The sequence below is a fragment of the Rattus norvegicus genome, chromosome 2, assembly GCF_036323735.1.
Source record: "Rattus norvegicus strain BN/NHsdMcwi chromosome 2, GRCr8, whole genome shotgun sequence".
Lineage (NCBI taxonomy): Eukaryota > Metazoa > Chordata > Mammalia > Rodentia > Muridae > Rattus > Rattus norvegicus.
This window is the reverse complement of record NC_086020.1, coordinates 38,420,955-38,444,674: the sequence shown is the minus strand read 5'-3', so window position 1 is coordinate 38,444,674 and position 23,720 is coordinate 38,420,955. Positions and strand designations below refer to the sequence as shown.

Sequence of the window (23,720 nt, the reverse complement as noted above, 5' to 3'; positions counted from 1 at the left end):
CGCGGACCTCTTAGAGTCTTCCCGCACGTCCGCGTTATTTTCTTGCTGGCACGAAAGTATCTCAAAGTATTTGCTCTGCAACATGGGGAAGTGGCCACACACCTATTCCCCTAGAGAATTTGCAAAACATAAGCACTGTTGATGGTTTGAATGAGGTAGTTCTTTGTTTCAGAGGCTACCTCAGCATTGAGTGCCAATAGCCTCAATGAGCGCCTGTAGCTCATCTCCAATTGTAGCAAGGATGACCCCAGACCCTGATCTATAGCTTACTTATAATGTGTACACACAAACACTATCTTGCAAAAACACACCAAGCCTTACGAAGGGGTACCTAAGTGTGTCCAATTATAGATTATATGTGCGTGAATGTATAAATACTCATGAGAAATTGATGGTTTACCTATTGATGCCGCTGTTAACAATTTAGATGCTACCAACGTATGCTCAAAAAGGGAAGAGTAATATCAAAACAAACATCATGAAAACAGACAACAAAACATGAATCGGCAGTGACACAACTTCTGAAATTCACACCAATAGATGATTCCAATGCTTCCAAAGAGCATGTTATCAAGGTCTCAATGCAAACTGAGGAGCAAGCGATTAAATCAAATCAGCATTAATATTTCCTCTGATTTGCTAAAGTAAGAATTATAGTTTCAGCTGAATAAATATGTGCCTGCTTAGAGGTGTTCATTTAACAATGACCCCCCAACCCAGTAACTATGAAGCACAGTTTCCAAAGTCCCCAATACTAAAAGGACTCTTGTCATACCTGAAAAAATAATAAAGAAGAAATATCATTTCTCCACATTTTATGATTTTTACTGCTGTTATTTAGGCAGCTCAAGTGCACCAGCCTTCCCATCCCTCTGAGGAGACTTAATGTGGCCCCCTGTGAGAACCACTGTGGACAAAACAAAAGGAATATTTCCCCAACTAGACCCCAAGATTATTAAGTATGTGTCAGATAGAGCAGAGGTATAGAGGGAGGGGGAGAGGGAGGGGGAGAGGGAGGGGGAGCGGGAGAGGGAGAGGGAGGGGGAGCGGGAGGGGGAGAGGGAGGGGGAGAGGGAGAGGGAGGGGGAGGGGGAGGGGGAGGGGAGGGAAGGGGGGCTGAAGGGGGGCAGGAGGGAGGGAGGGGGAGGGAGGGAGAGAGAGAGAGAGAGAGAGAGAGAGAGAGAGAGAGAGAGAGAGAGAGAGAGAGAGAGAACAAACATATTTTATGGAATTTACCAGTTGCCAAGCTGTTTCTTAATTCTCATACATTGTTTTCCGTAACTCAGTTTTGTGGCTGGGGTCATGGGGAATCTATGGAGTAAAGTCAGGAGAATAAGGTGACTCTGTCACTTTTCAGAGGACGGTACACTTCAGTGTTGAGTCTGGTGCTAGTTGACTTGAAGCTAGAACCACACAGGAATCTGGTATTGGCATTTCCCTCAGTTTTATTATTTTTCCAGTGTCTTATGAGGCTCTTTTGTTCTTTGACCAGAATTTATCAACAGGAACTGTACTTGAAGTTGTCAGAATGGGAGTGATGTCATTATTTTTAACAGGAGTTAGAAAAAAACATTTTTCTAATGAAGCAATTTTGTTTCTTTGTGAAGAAGGCACAGAGGCATCCTAGACATCTCCCTCCCCCAAGCACCCTGTGCATCAGCAGCGTCCCTGCAGTGGCACATTTCTGGCACTAGATGAACCTATGTTGACACATCATTGTTACCTCCTAACTTAAACAACTTCTTCTTCTTCTTCTTCTTCTTCTTCTTCTTCTTCTTCTTCTTCTTCTTCTTCTTCTTCTTCTTCTTCTTCTCCTCCTCCTCCTCTTCCTCTTCCTCCTCCTTCTCCTCCTCTTCCTCTTCCTCCTCCTTCTTCTTTTGTGTATCTTTTATTTACATTTCAGATGTTATTCCCTTTCCCAGTTTCCCAGCCATAAACCCCATATCCCACCCTCCTCCCCTTCTTCTATAAGGGTGTTTCCCCTCCCCAGAACCCTCCTCCCTGCCATCCTCGGACATTCCCCTACACTGGAGTATCCAGCCTTGCCAGGTCCAAGGTCTTCTCCTCCTATTGGTGCTCAACAAAGCCATCTTCTGCTACATATGCAGCTGGAGCCATGAGTCTGTCCATGTATATAGTCTTTGGGTAGTGATATAGTCCCTGGGAGCTCTGGTTTGTTGGTATTATTGTTCTTATGGGGTTGCAAGCCACTTCAGCTCCTTCAATCCTTTCTCTAATTCTTCCAATGGGTACCCCTTTGATCTATTACGGTCCATGGTACTTTCTAAATATTTTTCTTATTTTTCTCTTAAGCTTTTGAAAACTCCATAAAAATCTCACTTCTACCTAATGCTTTCTCTTGTTTCATGTGATTAAAGAAATTGTGGACTTCGTATTATATTGATATAATACTTCCAGCTTTACAACTATAGAACCAATGAATGTCTCGATTAAAGGCATCCCCTTGAGTAGACATCAACTGAGTGTTGACTTTTTAATGCCTCAATAAATTCTCCCATTTAATCTTGGTACCAGGATAAAAAGAATTGGCCATATTTAGCCAATAAAGTTAAATATTGTGGGTCTTTTCTACTATAGCACGAACACAAATTAAAAGGGAGAAAATGGATAGAAAGGAAAAAGAAGAAATAGAAGACAACTTAGGAAACCAGAGCAATTTGCCATCACCGAAGCATGAAGTAAGACTGGGAAGGGATGCAAGAATTTTTGTTTTAAAATGGAAGTGGCATAGAGAGACATAGAAGAATAAGACTTGGTAATGGGAGAATTCGGGGAAAGTAGAGAAATACCCTAGAGGTCTGCTGTTCTATTCATCTGACTTACTACAAGTCTAGCAGTTTAACATCAGCTAACAACGCAGAAGAGCAAAGCAGCCCAAGAGGCACTGGTGAAACTGTAATCACGTTAAACAGTCTTATTCTGATGAAGCTATGGCCTTTGCTTCTATTCCTTTTGTCGTACTTGTTTGAAAACTAATTTCTCCTGTGGTTTTTTTTTTTTTTTTTTTGTACATCTGTACAATCATGTCATTCTGTCGTCATTTTATTTTTGTTTTATGATCCACTCAGTCTATCCAGGGCCTCACACATGCATATATGGTTGGAGCAATCCACTAGAGCAGGCACAATTCAGTGGCTATGATACTGAAGAGAGCAATTGCTCCCTTAACAGCCAATAACTATTGTTAATTAACTTACTTTGAAATCCTTTGGACACAGACTCTTTCTTCTTTCTTAAAATTCCCATAATGAAAGAGCCTTCAGATCCATAGAGGCAGTGGTGAAGTGGAAGACAGGAGAGTAGATGACAAACCAGTTATAACCACGGGTCTGGTTCCATTTATCTGTGCCTCATCACAGCATCTCCCTTCATCTCTGATGTCATAGGGCAACCCTACTTCAAGGAGCAACCCTTCAAACCCTGCCATCTTCCTTACTTTGTTCCTTTCCTTATCCCCTCGTTTGATAAAATTTCAACTCTTGCAGGCTTTGGCTTTGCTTTTCTGTTGCTTTCATCTATCCACTCTCTAAAGAATACACCGAGCTCCTTTCCTGAAAAAGGGAAATGTATGTTGGCTTCATCCCATCGCTCCTTTTAGTCTCTAACAGAGTTCCCTCTGTGCTGGTCTCACCTTCTCTGACAGCACAGCCTCTTCCTTTTCAACTCTCAGAGGCTTTACCATGTGACATTGATCGTTCCTTGGATCTCTTTATAGCTGGGTCATAAGTTGGAAAATTCAACCCACTTTGAAGGTAGTTCTCTTCCCAACAGTTAACCCTCTCCCCAAAGACTTGCCCAATGGAGCTATCTCCTGAGTTAATTTATAATCCATCAAGATGGCAAAGCCAACCTTCACAGTGCCCTTGCCACTAATCTACCCTCAGGCTTATATCCAAGATTAATAACAACATATACCCACACAGATATTCATAAGTATTATTTTTAATAACGAACATCGAGAAGCAACAATTCCAATTATCCTCAACAGATTGGTGAACAGATAAAATCTGGTATATTTTTAAATACCATATTAATTTACAATAAAAAATAATACAAAGACATATACTCAAAGGACTCTACATCCTACTACAGAGAAGGGATACTTGCACATCTATGCTTGTCACTGCCCTGTTTGCAGTTAAATAGAGAGAGAATTAGGTTAGGTGTTCATCAACAGATGAGTAGATAGTGAAAATGTGAGGTACAGAGAGAGAGAGAGAGAGAGAGAGAGAGAGAGAGAGAGAGAGAGAGATTTATTCATTTATAGAAATAAAAATTGCAGGAAAATGGGTATAAGTAAGAAGCATGTGAAATGAATGAAACAACTCCTAAGTTTAGAAAGACAAATCCTGTGTGTTCTCTCACATATGTAGATTCTACTCCCTAATTGTTAATATGCACATCCAAATGGAATAAATATGGGGAAAGGCCAGGAGTCTAGAAAGGAACCCATGAAACCTTGGGTAAATATCTTTGTCATAAGGGAAATGCAAATCAAAACAACCCTGAGATTTCACCTCACACCAGTGAGAATGGCTAAGATCAAAAACTCAGGTGACAGCAGATGCTGGTGAGGATGTGGAGAAAGAGGAACACTCCTCCATCGTTGGTGGGATTGCAGACTGGTACAACCATTCTGGAAATCAGTCTGGAGGTTCCTCAGAAAATTGGACATTGAACTACTTGAGGACCCAGCTATACCTCTCTTGGGCATATACACAAAAGATACCCCAACATATAACAAAGACACGTGTTCCACTATGTTCATCGCAGCCTTATTTATAATAGCCAGAAGCTGGAAAGAACCCAGATGCCCTTCAACAGAGGAATGGATACAGAAAATGTGGTACATCTACACGATGGAATACTACTCAGCTCTCAAAAATAATGACTTTATGAATTCATAGGCAAATGGTGGAACTGGAAAATATCATTCTGAGTGAGGTAACCCAATCACAGAAAAACACACATGGTATGTACTCATTGATAAGTGGCTATTAGCCCAAATGCTTGAATTACCCTAGATGCACAGAACACATGAAACTCAAGAAGGATGACCAAAATGTGAATGCTTCACTCCTTCTTTAAAAAGAGAACAAGAATACCCTTGGGAGGGAATAGGGAGGCAACGTTTAGAACAGAGACTGAAGGAACACCCATTCAGAGCCTGCCCCACATGTGGCCCATACATATACAGCCACAAAACTAGATAAGATGGATGAAGGAAAGAAGTGCAGGCTGACAGGAACCAGATGTAGATCTCTCTTGAGAGACACACCCAGAATACAGCAAATACATAGGCAAATGCCATCATTAAACCACTGAACTGAGAATGGGACCCCCGTTGAAGGAATCAGAGAAAGGACTGAAAGCGTTTGAAGGGGCTCGAGACCCCAGATGAACAACAATGCCAAGCAACCAGAGCTTCCAGGGACTAAGCCACTACCCAAAGACTATGCATGGACTGACCCTGGACTCTGACCTCATAGGTAGCAATGAATAGCCTAGTAAGGGCACCAGTGGAAGGGGAAGCCCTTGGTCCTGCCAAGACTGAACCCCCAGTGAACGTGATTGTTTGGGGGAGGGCAGTAATGGGGGGGGAGGATGGGAAGGGGAACACCCCTATAGAAGTGGAGGGGCAGGGATTAGGGGGATGTTGACCGGGAAACCGGGAAAGGGAATAACAATTGAAATGTAAATAAGAAATACCCAAGTTAATAAAGATGGAAAAAAATTGCATAGGCAAGGGATTTACAATTAATGACCTCAATTTCTTTATAAACATGGACTCTAGTGTCTGTTAATTAAAGGTATTACTCAGAATATAAAAAGGGGGGGGTTAGAGTGTTGAGGAAGGAGTTTAGGGCAGGGGAGTAACAAAAATGAAGTGTATATGGAAACCAATTATTAGTCAGTAAAATAATTTTAACTATTTTGAAAAATATTTTGCCATATATGGCTTGATTTTATTGTTAGAGTCTTGAGGAATAAAGATTCTACACAATCAAAAACTAAACATTATTTTACTCTTAGTACAACTTTGTTTCGCTAAAATGTTGCAAATTTATTAAGCATTCAACCTACCAAAATCGATACATGCATGCTCTAAATTGAATATTTAATACTTTCTGAAAATTATTATTTAAAAAGTAAGTAGATACTTTATTAATAGTGAATGAAATCAAACAATTAAACAAACCTTCCAAATTAAGAGGGACCAATGGAGGAAGAGGGGATCAAAGTAGGGATGGCAAAAGAAAGGGTGAAAATGAGCATGGTTAAAATGGCTCAACAGTTAAGAACACTGACTGCTCTTTCAGAGGTCCTGAGTTCAAATCCCAGCAGCCATATAGTGGCTCACAACCATCTGTAGTGGGATCCAATGCCCTCTTCTGGTGTGTCTGCAGACACCTACGGTGTATTCATGTATATAAAATAAGTAAGTCTAAAAGTGTCCTATGTGTGTATGAAGTAATTACAATGAAGCACAGTACTTTGTCTGCCTAATATATTTTAATAAGTAGCTCTTGAAAATAGAAAAGCAAAGTATCCATTTGCATTAGAGCAGGGATGACCTTTGATATCATTATACTGAATCAAATAATCTGCTCATGTGCACAGCACTGCGACTCAGTTTGTATGAAACAAACAGATTGGAAAGCCTTAGAGCAATGGGAAAAATTAGCAGTCGCTGAAGCTCAGGGGTTGTTGAAAAGCAGAGAGCCCTGGTAAGTAGATACAAAGATAATTGAGGAGGTGTAAAAAGTGTCCGAAGGTTGTGATAGTTGCTCTACAGTTCTGTCAATGCCCTGGAAACCTTTAAATCATATACATTAGACTTTATTATAAAGTATGCAAATTATGCCTCCATAAAGCTGTCCTCAAAATAACATACAGAAAGTGAGATGCTGAGCATAACAGGAAACTAAACCCAGGATCCCTTTTCCACAAGGCATGGGTTTTTTTGTTTTGTTTTGCTTTTATTTTCATTTATTTGTTTGTTTTGTTTTTTGTTTCTTGATTTTTTTTCTTTTTCTTTTCCCCCCTGTAGACACTGTAGAGTATGTCAGGGTTATAAGAACTGCTAGTAGCTTACTGGATAAGACCCCACCCAGGACTTGTCAGTGCCTGAGTGAACATTCTCCTAAAGAAGAGAAATACTGACTAATAATTTCAATACAAATGTTTTTGTTTTCCTAGAGAGAACTGAAAAATCTCCAAAATCTGAGCAAACAAACCTCCAAAATCCTTAGTTTCTTGGCATTTCTTAGGAGACATAAACGTTTGTCTCATAATAAATTGCATAAGATTTCCTAAGCAATATTTATATAAATGATCATTTCTCCAAGCCCCAAAATCATGTCTGTTAACTTTAGCAAGCCACCCCCAAGCAACTACAAAAATACTTCCTTCCCGTCTATTTCAGTGCCCTTTGATATGTTATCCTAATACATTTTCTCACAATTCTCCCTCTAACGTAAGTCCATTGTGAGTTTGTTACTGTTATTTGCTTCCTATTGACATTCTTCCTAGAAAGTAAACTCTCAAGTTCTGGAAGTGTATTTGTTAGGTTTTCCGTCTGACAAATATCCCCAAAATTTAACACCTTAAAATAACAAACACTTATTCAGCTTCCAGTTTCTTTAAACGAGACTATGGGACATGACCGGTCTTGCCTAGGCTCACACTTGTGTTTGCACTAAGTCAGTTAGTTGACTGGAAACACAGTTGGTTCAAGATGGCCTTAGCTGGGAGAACTCTGCGACTCTGTCTAGTCTCCCAACTTGCAGTAAGCAGGTGAAAGTTTGATCTCATGCTGGCTGAGCAGAGGTACAATGAGAAATTCAAAAATAAATGATTTCTTTACACCTTAGCAATTCTGCGCCAAGTCACAGGGGCAGTCCAAGACTCAGAAAAGCATTTTCTATACCATTTTATAAAACATGTGCATTATTTCACATACTTATTACAACTATGTGTATTGGTAAACCTTAATCATCTATGCTTTTAGTAATTTTCTACAGCCTCCATATCATGAACGATGATCACTTTACAAAGAATAGGACGCGGGGGCTGGGGATTTAGCTCAGTGGTAGAGCGCTTACCTAGGAAGCGCAAGGCCCTGGGTTCGGTCCCCAGCTCCGAAAAAAAAGAACCAAAAAAAAAAAAAAAAGAATAGGACGCATAAAAGAAAGTTGTGTCCATTTCTGCAAGCAATATACCAGACTCTTGTAGTGGTTTATTATTTGTTTGCAGTGTCTTTAATTTGATAACTGTCCTATCAATAAATGTGACCTGGATGAATAAATGCTTGAATTATCTGTTGGATACTTTTAACCCAGAATCTCTCCTGTAAATTGTCCTTTCTTTGTTTTAAATGCTTACTGTGTATAGATGCTAACATTAAATTCTATTTTGAGTGGATGTTTACATGTGGAATGTGTATCTGCTTTTCTTTTAAGGTGAAAATCCACTTTGACAGTCTCTTATAGTTATTGCCAAGTCAGGTGGCTGATTGCTCCTGGAGTCCATGAAGCATTCATATTTCTTTGAAGACTCCCTTTGCAAGGACATTGGAGATGTTTCAGAACACATTTTCCATCAATCTCTACAGCTATGTAGAAAGTAGAGACTATGAAAGTGAGTCTTGTTATGTCTTCCTTTCTCTTTGTTTCTTCTTTCCATTCTCCAACCAATCTCACTTGCCTCTCTCTGTTTGCTTAGACACAGCAGAACCACTGATTGCAAATACATGAAAGCATGGTGGTGGAATTGGCTTAAGGTATGTTCTGGAAGCCTCGGCAATATCACAAAGCTACACACAAGGTGGCAGGGTTGGAAATAGCAACTGGTACTGAGGATTTTATTGACTCTATGTTTCTCCTCCCTTGCCACTGCCATATAAGCAAAGCAAATCAGAAAATAAAAGAAATTCAACGATTTATCATACTGCTCCTGTCTGAAAATGTGACCCTCAGAATTCAAATGTTGCTATTTAATCACCAATGTGATGTTATTAGGATAGGAGCTGCTTGGAAGATGAGCAGATTATGAAAGCAAACCATCTTGATTAAGATTAATTCCCTTGGGTTGGGGATTTAGCTCAGTGGTAGAGCGCTTGCCTAGCAAGCACAAGGCCCTGGGTTTGGTCCCCAGCTCCGAAAAAAAAGAAAAAAGAAAAAAATATTAATTCCCTTACACAAAGGGACCCCAAAGAGTAACCCTTCCCCTTCTTCTGAATGAGATTATAGCAGAAGAACACTGTCTACAGGGCTGGAAAGCATGTTCCCTGCATACATGAAACCTGTTGGTACCATGGGTTTCGTAGCCTTTAAACCTATGAGAAATAAATTTGTTAATCATAAACTACTTACTCATTTTGCATTTTGTTTTTTGTGTTGCCCATGGAGACCAAGAGCATTAGAAATAACCTCTGACAGGTTAATTGGTACGAGGACTTGAACAAACTGTGTGGTTCCACTTCAGTGTGCCTACACAGATAGAGTCAATATTTAATCTTCATATGTCCTTCCCATCACAATGCCAAATATGGTGTTTTAGAGCTACTATTCCTGAAAGGTTTTTGTCCCTTGGAATTGTGCCTCCTTCAAAAAATGACTGCCATGTTCTACTGTTAAGAGTTACAATAGTCAGGGAATCGATCCAACCACTGTTCTGGGTGGTAGCATGCCTTAAGTTCTCATCCAAACAACAGATTGTTCAAAGCTGGGACAGCAATCAATTCCTTTTCCAGCAGGCTCCTGCCATCTGGGCTAGTTCTGTTCACAGTGGACAAAGCCTTTTCACAATCACAGATGAGGCTACAAGAGGTAATTCAAATAGAAGCGATGACCTCTGACCTTCCTTTCTGTCATTTACCCAAATCTCCCAGTGTGAAAACTTCATCAGAATCTTCATATCCTCCATGTTTCTCCCCCATAGATGCCAATTCCTGACAGATTTGGGTTTTCTTGTATTACTTTTTAATGCTCGTACCTGTCTCCCAATCTTCCTCCTAGCCGTTTGCTGCAGGCCTGTGTTACTGCAAACCTGAATCCATGAAACCATCCCCAACCACAGTGCACTGCTTTCTGGACTTGGCATTTATGTCTCTATGCCTGTTCCTTACCATTATTCTTTAAATCTATCTGCTTCATGATAAAACTGCTAGTGGTGGCTTGTATGAGAAATGTCCCCAATAGACTAGCATAGTTGAACACTTGTTTCCCAGTTGGTGGCACTGACTGAGGGGTGCTGGGGCCATGCTGGAGGAAGGACATTGCCAGGGCTAGATTTTAAGATTATGCAGGTTCACACTGCAGCCAGTCTTTGCCTTCTGCTTTGTGTTTGCAGTAGAGATACGATTCCTCAGCTTCTGCTTCTTGCCACCATGCCCACTGCCTGCCACTATTACTCCCACCATGATACTCTTATCCTTCCAGAGCCACAAACTAAAAAACACTGCTCTAGTTCTAAAATGACCTATTTGCCATTTCTAAAAGGATTTAAATGGTATATTACATGTGGAGGAAAAAAGCACGTGACAAAATTTAACTTATTAATTAACTAAATTATATAGTTAAAACCATTTTATCAGTGTAAATCATTTTGCCATGCCCTGACCGACCTTGCTGTCACTTTGCTGCCCTTTCTCAGCTTACAACATTTCTCTCCTATCTTATCAGCCTCCATTTCACATTCTTTGACTCCGGATTCACTCTCTCCCTCTGCCTTCATGAGTCCACCAGATTGCAGAACGTGTTGATTTTTTCACCCTCATTGTCAAAGACTGTCATGTGTATAAACCATCGTGGTAGCTAATCAAGACCAAACAACCCATGAAAAGATATCATCCCAAGTGCCTGCTCAATAGAAAACAGAGAACAGATTGGTTTGTTACCTCTTAAAGGACACCTAGCTGTTTATCCCAACTCCCCCAGAACTCCATCCTGGATAGACATTTCTAAGCATTCTTCCCAGTCAGTCCATCCCCTGATGACCTTTGTCCTCTGAATAAGGCCAAACCTCCTTGGTTTACCTTGTTTGGGGGCACTGTTATCCCCCCAACCCCCACTGAGTGGAAATTTAGTCATCGCAACTTATTTTTACATACTCAGCCAGGTCGAAATTTTCTTCATTGCAATAATAGCTTATACTATTTTAAAATCTTATATTATTAAACAGGGCTGGCATGTGGGCACTGTCAGTGGGTCCTGGGTTTTTCTAGTCACCCTGGATGTGACTGGTAGCAATCATGTCTCTGAGCTGTAGAACTGATCTCTATAGATTTTTCCTGTCAGGGAAGGCCCATAGAAACGGAAGCCTGTGGTCTCTATGGCAAAGAAAAGACATAAGACAGAATGAGGGCAAGGAAGCAGACTCCACCGGGTTCAAAGACAAATGTGCAGAATGTGGCACTTTACACACCAATGTAAAATTTTCAGGTAGGAAACTAAACAAAGGGATGATGGTGCACCCCTTTAATCCCAGAGGCAGGCAGATCTCTGTGAGTTTGAGGCCAGTCTAGTCTACAGAATGGGTTCCAGGACAGCCAGGGCTATATAGAGAAACCCTGTCTTGAGAAACATAAAAAAATTAAAAACAAAACAAAACAAACAAACAAAACCAAGCAAATGAACACCCCCCCAATAAAAAAGAAAAGAAAAGAAAAAAAACCAACCAACCAAACCTCCAAACTGTTCTCAGGTTTAAAATCCTCCAACGTGTGTGTGTGTGTGTGTGTGTGTGTGTGTGTGTGTGTGTGTGTGTGTGTGTGTGTATCACATATATAACCTCCATCCCAGGACAGGCTGTATGAACCTTCTGAGGTCATAGTAGCCCTGGCTTTTGTTTACCCTTGAGGAATTGAGATTTAACTGCAGTCATCGTTCTGACACCAGAAAATCTTAAGGTTAACAGGTACAGTAGAAACAAGAAATACCCTGATGATTGAGGAAGGGAGAAAAAAGCACATGCACATTCAATGTTAAGTCTTACTCCTGGAAACCCGCTATCAAATGAGACCCAGTGAGAAAAGTAAAGGTCCCTTCCTTTTTGCTTTAGGCAACAGCCCCATAACAATGAGCCACTTCTTTGGAGACCAGTGGTTCTTGTCCCCTGGACACTGTAAGGGACACAGAGGAAAGAGCTGCCCTGAGAGTGAAAAGCTTTCCTTCCTGTTCATTCATCCCCTGTGCTGGCCATGTTTCTGAGACAGGTGCCAAAAACGTATTGAAGGAGCCAGTCATGTAAAATGCATGGTTTCATGTCAAATCCATGACATAAAATATTATTTATAGACTAAAATTTAAGAAAGAAAAGAAAGAAGGAATAGTAAATAAAGGGAGGAAAGAGGGGAGGGAGGAAGGAAAGAGTGAAAGAGAAATCCTATGTCTGGGAATTGTGAGTTAAAACTTGGTATTTCCCTTAAGTGTTAAACCCCTTACCTGAGCAGGGTATGACTGCACATGCCTTTAATCTCAGGACACTGAAGCAGAGAAAGGAGAGCTCTTCAGTGTAGAGCCAGTTTGAGGGTGGGCAGGGGCAAGGGGAGCAATGGACAGCTCCAAGTCAAAGCACTGACTGCTCTTCCAGAGGATCTGGGTTCAATTCCAAGCACCTACATAGCAACTCACAACTCAAATACCTTCACTCAGACATACACATGCAAGCAAGAAATCAATGTACCTAAAATAAAAAGGGAATTATTCAAAGTTCAGCTTGTTCACACAGAAAGTTCCAGGACAGCAAGGTCTATATAGTCAGACAAAACTGTGTCAAAAAGACAAAAACAAAAACAAAAACAAAAAACAAAAAGCAATTCCCTAACCTGAGTTGTGAGATGAATCCTATTTTCCACCTTTATTTTTGTATTAATACAACTAGCACAAATGGAGAGTCCGATTAAATAGAGATACATATAGATTACTGGTCTTGGTTTATTACAGCATCGCCATTATTGAAGTCCTTTATTATCACAAGGAAAAGTGAAGGCCAATTTTGATGCATTAGTATTTTACTGTAGTACAAGTATTTTAAAATAAAACAAGCATCAGGGGTTATTTAGTGCATGTTGCACTTATTTCTCTGACTGCTCTATTACTTAGCAATTATAGTCCAGTTGGGTGCCCCCTTCCCAGTCTTGTTTAAAGTCTTTCCTCAAAATAGCAGGAGCGGTGTCCCTCCCCCATCATACTCAAACAATCCTAATGGAAAAAAAGATATATAAAAAAAAGTTAGAAGTCTTGGTTTCCAATGTGACATCTGAAACTTAGGGATTGATTTATTTCAAATAAATGATCTGTTCTAAAAAAAAAACAGTAAAAGATATAGAAAAAATTTGGTAATCAATCAATCAACACAGCTATATTTACAAACAAGTACTATTTGTATTGGAGAAGCCCTGTACATTTTCTCCACAGAGCCTTCATTAGCCTTTCAGATGTGGATACCCCACAGGCTTACATTCTGAAATGGCTCTGTTGCAATGGGCTATAAGCCGCTTTAGAGCAAAAGAAACCAAATAGACACTTTGTTTAGTTTAGCAAATGAAACAATGGCTTCATGTGACAGGGCAGTCCTTTCTCCCGGTTTATAATCATAAAGGGGAAATCTCACCGGGAACTTTGGCAATAAAAAAGATGCAGCTCAGATTTTCAAAACAGCATGTGCAGACATTGGAAAGACACAGCTGAAGGGGATGGGGGAAGTGAAAAATCTCCGTGTAATTGCTTGAAAAGGAAACCATTATTCAACAGAAAACTCGAAGTTCAGATATAACGCAAACGTCTTGATGCCTTCTCACATAGCTAGAAACGTACATTCAAACGAAGCACCAAAATAATTTCCTTCTTTGGGGTGGGGGTAGGGCAGCAAAAATAACTGCAGGGAAAGAACACCTAGGAGGGGAAATGCTCTAAAAATCGAGATTTTACCCTCAGAATTCTGGGGCTGACTAGGCTGGAACAAATTAATTCTCTAGATTCTGAGAGTCCACAGAGATCGCCCTCCTTTAGGTATGTCTCTGAGATCAAGATCCTAGGTAGGTAGTGGTGAGGTGCTGAGACCCTTGGCAATGAGAGCCCAGAGCTCTGCAAATTTCTTGTGCGCACACAATGTCCCAGAGAATAAATCTGGGCATTGTTAGGATTTGATAAACAAAGCTGTTCCTTGGTCTAAAGAGGGAAGGGGTGAATTGAGAAAATTTGCATCCTGTGCTTAAAATCTCCCTTTTTGGTGCCCCACCCCCAACACCTCCCTCCCTGGGATGCACCGCAGGAGTTGAAAGCACTTAGGAGCTTTTTTTTTTTTTTTTTTTTTTTTGCTTTCTGCCTCCTCTACGTGCCCCACACTCACACATCCTTAGAAGTTTCTAAGTCCCCATCCTCCTGCACAAACTCAAACTTCTCTTATTAGCTCCTGGATGCTGTGAGAGGTGAGGTGAAGGAATCTGCATGCTGCAAACCGGAGGCGTGATGCTTTGGCAGAGCTCACTGCTAGAAAGAAAACTGTGGGTGGGGCGAGCCATCCTGGGCATCTCAGCGCCCTCAGTGCGCCCTCCCTGGCCAGCAGTGGGCGCCTCCTGCAGACGACACAGAGCCTTGCCAGAACTTACAGAAAGGCCAACAAACTGTAGGAATAAAACTCTTCCTTCCAAATAGTCTGATTGTCAGTTTCTTTGGTGAGTGTTAACACCAGGACAAGAAACCATCCACAGACCTTCCTGGCTCTTCCTACGAGCCAGACCTACTTATAAGTCCACTCCAACAGACACTTTTGCCACTTGATTTTGAGTTCAAAAATTAAAAAAAAATTTAAAAAAAATACAGAAAGTGGGTGTTGTGCAGGGGTGGGGGGGATCTTTTGCTATTCAAAAATTTCCAGAGCACATAACCCAGAGTAGTTACTTCCAACTGCTTTTCCAGACCAGCATGGAGACCAGTTCAACAGTGTAGATTGACACCCAAAGGGAACAGATGTTTCTAGAGCAAGAGGGAGTGAGAGACAGAGCAGTCTTGATCCTCAAAGTTCCAGAAGTAGGGCAGAGAGTGACAGTTCTAGTGGGCCTGGCAGATGTCAGGACAGTTTAGATTTTCTGTTTCGGTTTTCTACCTTGAATCACCAAGGTTTAAAATTCCATCGTGAAGAATTGGGATTTTGAATAGGGAGGATGTTATTACAACTACCAAAACTGATCCTAGGGCCAAAGACCAAGCCAATAACTTTTCACACAGATACTAGTGGTTCTCTAAGATTTCTGCAAAGAGTACTGTCCCCTTGAAATGAGATATAGAGAGAACAAGGACTGAAAGCCATGTGCTGAGAAGCTGCATGTTCTAGGAAAAGCAAGTTATCTTAGGTGTTGCTTCCAGGGCTAGGGTACTGAGTGAATGGGGAGGGTCCTGTAAACCCTACACTCTTCCTCCTCTTCCTCTTCTTCCTCCTCCTCTTCCTCCTCCTCCTCCTTCTCCATAGTCACCACTATTACCACCACCATCATCATCATCATCGGCGGCAGAACTTGCACTTGATTATCTTCTTAAAAGCGTTTTGAAAGTCTTTGTTGAAATAAGCATAAATAACCGGATTGAGCAGGGAGTTGGAGTAGCCTAGCCAGTTAATTATGGCACCCAACAACGCAGGCATGTGGCAGCTGTTTTCACAGAAAGGCAGGACCAGAGCCACAATGAAAAACGGCAGCCAGCAGAGGATGAAGGTGCCCATGATGATGCCCAGAGTCTTCACCGTCTTCCTTTCACGGGCCAAGGCCATCTTGCGCTTTGCTTCAGCATTGCGCTCATTTTTTCTCTCCAAGCAGGCGGGGGCATAGGAGTTAGATCCTGACTCGCTGGGCAGAGGAAGGTGCTCTTTGGAGTTGCCCACTCGGTGCACCTCGATCACCTCCAGGGTGGCCTCGTCGTCACCCTGCCTCACTGCCCCATTAGTGCACGGAGTCCCCACCGCCCTGTTCTCAGCACAGCGCCTCCAGTCCCCACTACCTGGCTGTCCGTTCAGGCTCTTCTTGGGGGGCGGTGCCGACGAAGTTCCTAAGCTGGTGCCTGCTCCCTTCTTTTCCACCTTCCTGACAGTCTTGCGGATTCGGAAGCGTGCGGCTCTGAAGATGCGCCCGTAGAGAACCAGCATGAGCAACAGCGGGATATAGAAAGCGCCGAAAGTGGAGTAGATGGTGTAGCCGTGGTCCTTGCTGATGGTGCACGCGTCGGGGTCCGATCGGTCTTCCGGGGTGCGCCAGCCCAGCATGGGCGGGATGGAGATGAGAAAGCCAATGAGCCAAGTGAGCGAGATCAGCGCAGCGGCGCGCCGGGGCGTCCTCTTGTTCACATAGTCTATAGGGTCGGTGATAGCCCAGTACCTGTCTAGCGCGATGGCGCACAGGTGCAGGATGGACGAGGTGCAGCACAGTACATCCAGGGCGATAAACAGGTCGCAGGTGACCTGGCCCAGGGTCCACTTGTTGAGCACCTGGTACAGAGCAGCCATGGGCAGCACCAGCACTGATACCATGAGATCAGTAACCGCCAAGGAGCCGATGAGATAGTTGGCCACATTCTGGAGGGAGCGCTCCAGGGCGATGGCAGCAACCACGCAGGCATTGCCGAGCACCGCGCAGAAAATGAGAGTACCCAGCAACAGAGAGGTGATCACTTGGTAGCTGAAGGTCACGTCGGAGATGCTAGTAACGTTGCCGCCGGTCCCAAAGGGCTCCTGGGACGCTGTGGTGTTGTTGCCCTGGCCAAAACTGAACACATCCATGCCTGCCTGCACTCCCGCTGGGGTGGGGGAAGGGAGGGGGGAAAGAACTGCAAGGGGATCTCCCTCGCCCCTCCCCCTAGGGTCTTCCTTCTTTTCTGGGGAGTTTCAGAGGGAGGGGATCCAGAGACTGGAGCGGGAAGTTCTTACTTGCTCGGGCGAAGGCATCTGAGAAGAGCACTCACCGGCGCTCTCTTGCTTGGCTCCCGCGGGTCCTAAGCACTCAGAGGCTCCAGCTAGGAAACTGTAGTTGGGCTGGAAGCAGCTTCCAAATCTCTGGGTGCTGGTGAGATGGCTGCAATATCTGTCTCTCACTGTCCATTTCACTTTGTCGTCGCTGCCCAACTGACTGCGGGAGCCGGATTCTCCCGCCTAACAAACAGACTCAGAAGTCTCTGGATTCCAGAAACCCCATCTTCCGGGGTCACTCTGTGACCCTCATCTCCTGGTTGCTTCTCTCAGACTCTCCTGCCTTCTCTACTGTTTTTCTTTTTTCCAGCCTCCTTCTCCCGGCTTCCTCTCACTGGCCTTCCCTTCCAGTTCCCCTTTCCTTCTCACCTCTCTTTCTTTAGTCTTGTATGTCGCTCAGACAGCTAGTCTCCCTTCCTCCCACGCTAACCCCCACCACCATCTAACACTTCCACAGTCCCGAGTGCCTCCTTCTTCTGGGTCCCCGCCCTCCTCTCCCTCTAGCCAGGCGTCTTTACATTCCAGTGGACACACTCAGAACTCTCTTCATATATCTACTCCGATCCGCTAGTCAGACCAATGTTTTTAACAGATTAAACCCCGCCTCCTACCTAGCAAACTAGAGGGGAATTAAAAAAAGAGAAAAGAAAAAAAAAACAAAGAAATGAAAAGAAAGAGAAAGAACGATATATTTCCCCTTGGCACCTTCCCTTTATTTCTGCCAGTTTCTTAAACAGAGCCCAGTTCACAGTGTGGCTATAGGGATGCGGATAAACCTTCGGAGACCCTGAAGGTTGGAAAGCTGGGCAGACCACCTTCTAAATTCTGCCCTCTAAATTATAAGGTAGAGACTGTGGGTCTTAGCTTCTCAATATAAAGGCTCATTTAACTTATTAACCTATCCTGGGGCACTGGTGCCTCTGACCCTTTCGTATTATCCTTGTGGATTGGAGGGGGGGGTGTTATAAAGGACAAGTTAAAGGACAGGAGCTGAAAACAGTCGAGTCCCAAAGGAAACATTAAAAATTCAAGTAGGCATGTAGTCTGAATACAGACACACACACACACACACACACACACACACACACACACACACACACACACACTTTTCAGTCACCACTACTCTTCATCTCAATCAATTAACACCTCCCATATATTTGTAGCAACAAATATCATGGAAAGAAATGTTCATCTATGTATTGTTAACAAAGGGCTTCTTTTTCTATGGACTTTGGACTTCTGCCTCTCTCACTAGAATCTGCAAACCTCCAGGGAATTTGGTGGCATCCCTTGTCTTAGCAACTGTGAGTCTCGCTGAAATTTGGTTCAGCACCCGGGACAGCTCTGTGCAATAAGGGCTTGCTTATGCCGCCACCTTCCGGCAATTGCTTCAGAGCGCCATCTAGAAAAGTTTGTCTTAAAGAAATTAAGCATGTTTTAAGAAAACCCAAAGACTCTATAAAATACCTATCTATGCTCAGCCGATGGATCATGACCCAGTCGGTGAAGCTCTGCCTCCAAAAATATTTACATCACGACTCATAACAGTAGCAAAATTACAGTTATGAAGTAGCAACGAAAATAATTTTGTGATTGGGGAGGATCACTACAACATGAGGAACTGTGTTAAGGATCAAAAAGCATTGGGAAGGCTAGAATATTATAAAATAAATAGAATCCATTAAATGTCACTTTAAATTTTTTCTTCAATCATTTCTTTTCTCTTTCTTTTCTTTTTCTTGGGTGTTTGTACCAAGCCTGGCGTATGTTCTAGCTCCCTTTGAAAGCTTATGACATCTATCATTCACAACTTCTATAGGAAACATGGCAAACAACATTTTCGGCTATTTGTGCTGTGGTGTCACAGTTTGTGCTATAGAACTCACATGTTTTATTGGGGGAAGAGGGCATTATTTCCTTTTTCATAAGGAAATGACTTAATACTGAAAATTAGAGACATTTAGGAATTTGTTTTAAGCTGATTGTATTTTTGGAAAAACAAAAGCAATCCCAACTGAGGATAAAGAATTGCACTTCTAATTAATCAGAATAAAAAAACAGCACACAAAAAGATCTGCTTAGAGAATCTGATCACATACCTGAACTGAAGAAGTCATAATGCAATTCTCAGAGCAGCCAATTCTAGACAACAGGCAAGGACCCGCTACAAACTGCAATTGTCTTACTGTTGTGTTGACATCTGAGCTTTGGATGTCATAGTTTTGAAACCTTAAAACCAAAGAAAAGAGTAATCACTAAAGCACCAAAGAAAGTCCAGTTGGGCAGAAATATATAACCCAGGGCTGTGTACCTGAAGATGGACTGACGTGGGCACAGTCCCGGCTCGATCATTTGAGGATAGGGAAGCCCTGAAGCTGTCATGTGTGCGGATTCATAACACCAAACAAAGCAGCAACTGTGCACAGCAAGACAGGCTCTGAGGAACGCCTTTTAAAACATGTGAGCATGTAAGTTGTTCTAGTGAAATCCATCACGAAACAGTTAAAAATGTTTATTAAAATATAGTTCCAACTGCAGAGATTATAATGGATGCTTAACATCTAAAATTTCCAAGGAGAAAACTTTAAAAATGTGGCCAAGACTACAGAGTAAAAGAAGAAACACATGTACATTCAAAAAGCAAATATGTATTCCTCAAGAACCAATGTGAATGCTAATGTGTCAGACTTAGCATATGTAAATACGTAAGTCACAAATCAGGAAACGTGTCAGTCAGTAATTGTCCTTTGTGTACTGGATCCTCATTGGTTTAATAGCTAACAAGCTTACTTTTCCTTTTCAATAAAATTAGAAGGCTTTGAGTGCAGAGTTTATGTTTATATCTTAATAACTTGGATTTGTCTTTATATCTTAATTTGATAGAGGGTATCATGTTTGATATAGCAGAGTGTAGCGTGTTTAATTCATGTTTAGGAAATTCCAAAGTAGTTCATATTCATCCTTAAATTAATGCCCATGATATATCAAGCATTTGCTTTCTTTTTAAAAAATTTTTTGCTCTCTTAAAATGTAGATTGTAGACACCTTTCTGTATTTCTGGATGCTAGGAAGAATGCACATGAAGTGTAATAGTTCTGCATCTTTTAGGTACTAATAATTTTATGATTTTTTGTTGTTATTAAACTTATAATACTGTGATTATATAATAAAATCAGACTAGTATTGCATTTCTTCATGCCCATGCTTAGTCAATCGGTTTATGTTTAACGCTTAAGAAATTACAGAAGCGCTCCCAAACCCCGTGGGAGAGAGACCTCACCGCCTGGTCAGGTGGGCACTCCTGAGGCTGCAGAGCAGAGGAGACCACCAACACTGCCCACCCCTGCCCACATCCCTGGCCCAAGAGGAAACTGTATAAGGCCTCTGGGTTCCCGTAGGGGAGGGCCCAGGAGCAGCAGGACTCCTGCAGCTGAGACACCGCCGGAACCTGAAGGAAACAGACCGGAAAAACAGTTCTCTGCACCCAAATCCCGTGGGAGGGAGAGCTAAAACTACAGAGAGGCAGACACGCCTGGGAAACCAGAAGAGACTGCACTCTGCGCACATCCAGACGCCAGAGAAAAACACCAAATGCCATCTGGAACCCTGGTGCACGGAGGCTCCCGGAAAGAGCGGCACAGATCTTCTCGGTTGTTGCCGCCAAGGAGAGGACTTAGGCAGTACCCCACGAGCACACTTGAGCCTTGGAACCTCAGGTAGGACCAACATTTCCCCTGCAAGTGACCTGCCTGGTGAATTCAAGACACAGGCCCACAGGAACAGCTGAAGACCTGTAGAGAGGAAAAACTACACGCCCGAAAGCAGAACACTCTGTCCCCATAACTGGCTGAAAGAAAACAGGAAAACAGGTCTACAGCACTCCTGACACACAGGCTTATAGGACAGTCTAGCCACTGTCAGAAATAGCAGAACAAAGTAACACTAGAGATAATCTGATGGCGGGAGGCAAGCGCAGGAACCCAAGCAAAAGAAACCAAGATTACATGGCATCATCGGAGCCCAATTCTCCCACCAAAATAAACATGGAATATCCAAACACACCAGAAAAGCAAGATCTAGTTTCAAAATCATATTTGATCAGGATGCTGGAGGACTTCAAGAAAGACGTGAAGAACTCCCTTAGAGAACAAGTAGAAGACTACAGAGAGGAATCGCAAAAATGCCTGAAAGAATTCCAGGAAAACACAATCAAATAGTTGAAGGAATTAAAAATGGAAATAGAAGCAATCAAGAAAGAACACATGGAAACAACCCTGGATATAGAAAATCAAAAGAAGAGACAAGGAGCTGTAGATAGAAGCCTCACCAACAGAATACAAGAGATGGAAGAGAGAATCTCGGGAGCAGAAGATTCCCTAGAAATCATTGTCTCAACTGTCAAAGATAATGTAAAGCAGAAAAAGCTACTGGTCCAAAACATACAGGAAACCCAGGACTCAATGAGAAGATCAAACCTAAGGATAATAGGTATAGAAGAGAGTGAAGACTCCCAGCTCAAAGGACCAGTAAATATCTTCAAGAAAATCATAGAAGAAAACTTCCCTAACCTAAAAAAAGAGATACCCATAGGCATACAAGAAGCCTACAGAACTCCAAATAGATTGGACCAGAAAAGAAACACCTCCCGTCACATAATTATCGAAACACCAAACGCACAAAATAAAGAAAGAATATTACAAGCAGTAAGGGAAAAAGGTCAAGTAACATATAAAGGCAGACCTATCAGAATCACACCAAACTTCTCGCCAGAAACTATGAAGGCCAGAAGATCCTGGACAGATGTCATACAGACCCTAAGAGAACACAAGTGCCAGCCCAGGTTACTGTATCCTGCAAAACTCTCAATTAACATAGATGGAGAAACCAAGATATTCCATGACAAAACCAAATTTACACAATATCTTTCTACAAATCCAGCACTACAAAGGATAATAAAGGGTAAAGCCCAACATAAGGAGGCAAGCTATACCCTAGAAGAAGCAAGAAACTAATCGTCTTGGCAACAAAACAAAGAGAAGAAAAGCACACAAAAATAACCTCATATCCAAATATGAATATAACAGGAAGCAATAATCACTATTCCTTAATATCTCTCAACATCAATGGCCTCAACTCCCCAATAAAAAGACATAGATTAACAAACTGGATACTCAACGAGGACCCTGCATTCTGCTGCCTACAGGAAACACACCTCAGAGACAAAGACAGACACTACCTCAGAGTGAAAGGCTGGAAAACAACTTTTCAAGCAAATGGTCAGAAGAAGCAAGCTGGAGTAGCCATTCTAATATCAAATAAAATCAATTTTCAATTAAAAGTCATCAAAAAAGATAAGGAAGGACACTTCATATTCATCAAAGGAAAAATCCACCAAGATGAACTCTCAATCCTAAATATCTATGCCCCAAATACAAGGGCACCTACATACGTAAAAGAAACCTTACTAAAGCTCAAAACACACATTGCACGACACACAATAATAGTGGGAGATTTCAACACCCCACTCTCATCAATGGACAGATCATGGAAACAGAAATTACACAGAGACCTAGACAGACTAAGAGAAGTCATGAGCCAAATGGACTTAACGGATATTTATAGAACATTCTATCCTAAAGCAAAAGGATATACCTTCTTCTCAGCTCCTCATGGTGCTTTCTCCAAAATTGACCATATAGTTGGTCAAAAAACGGGCCTCAACAGGTACAGAAAGATAGAAATAATCCCATGCGTGCTATCAGACCACCACGGCCTAAAACTGGTCTTCAATAACAATAAGGGAAGAATGCCCACATATACGTGGAAATTGAACAATGCTCTACTCAATGATAACCTAGTCAAGGAAGAAATAAAGAAAGAAATTAAAGACTTTTTAGAATTTAATGAAAATGAAGGTACAACAGACCCAAACTTATGGGACACAATGAAAGCTGTGCTAAGAGGAAAACTCATAGCGCTGAGTGCCTGCAGAAAGAAACAGGAAAGAGCATATGTCAGCAGCTTGACAGCACACTTAAAAACTCTAGAGCAAAAAGAAGCAAATACACCCAGGAGGAGTAGAAGGCAGGAAATAATCAAACTCAGAGCTGAAATCAACCAAGTAGAAACAAAAAGGACCATAGAAAGAATCAACAGAACCAAAAGTTGGTTCTTTGAGAAAATCAACAAGATAGATAAACCCTTAGCCAGACTAACGAGAGGACCCAGAGAGTGTGTCCAAATTAACAAAATCAGAAATGAAAAGGGAGACATAACTACAGATTCAGAGGAAATTCAAAAAATCATCAGATCTTACTATAAAAGCCTATATTCAACAAAACTTGAAAATCTACAGGAAATGGACAATTTCCTAGACAAATATCAGGTACCGAAGTTAAATCAGGAACAGATAAACCAGTTAAACAACCCCATAACTCCTAAGGAAATAGAAGCAGTCATTAAAGGTCTCCCAACCAAAAAGAGCCCAGGTCCAGTTGGGTTTAGTGCAGAGTTCTATCAAACCTTCATAGAAGACCTCATACCAATATTATCCAAACTATTCCACAAAATTGAAACAGATGGATCACTCCCGAATTCCTTCTATGAAGCCACAATTACTCTTATACCTAAACCACACAAAGACCCAACAAAGAAAGAGAACTTCAGACCAATTTCCCTTATGAATATCGACGCAAAAATACTCAATAAAATTCTGGCAAACCGAATCCAAGAGCACATCA

General features: G+C 41.9%; 1 protein-coding gene across 1 annotated transcript; it reads right to left on the bottom strand.

The window, feature by feature from the left end:
* Positions 1-12,941: 12,941 nt before the first annotated feature.
* Positions 12,942-17,506, bottom strand: Htr1a (5-hydroxytryptamine receptor 1A). The gene has a single exon (NM_012585.2). It carries the CDS (start codon positions 16,792-16,794, stop codon positions 15,526-15,528), a length of 1,269 nt encoding a protein of 422 aa, NP_036717.2. The 5' UTR covers positions 16,795-17,506; the 3' UTR covers positions 12,942-15,525.
* Between the last annotated feature and the right edge of the window lie 6,214 nt (positions 17,507-23,720).

Excerpts from the sequence above, each read along its gene's own strand:
- Htr1a (NM_012585.2), bottom strand. The coding sequence starts at position 16,794 with ATGGATGTGTTCAGTTTTGGCCAGGGCAACAACACCACAGCGTCCCAG.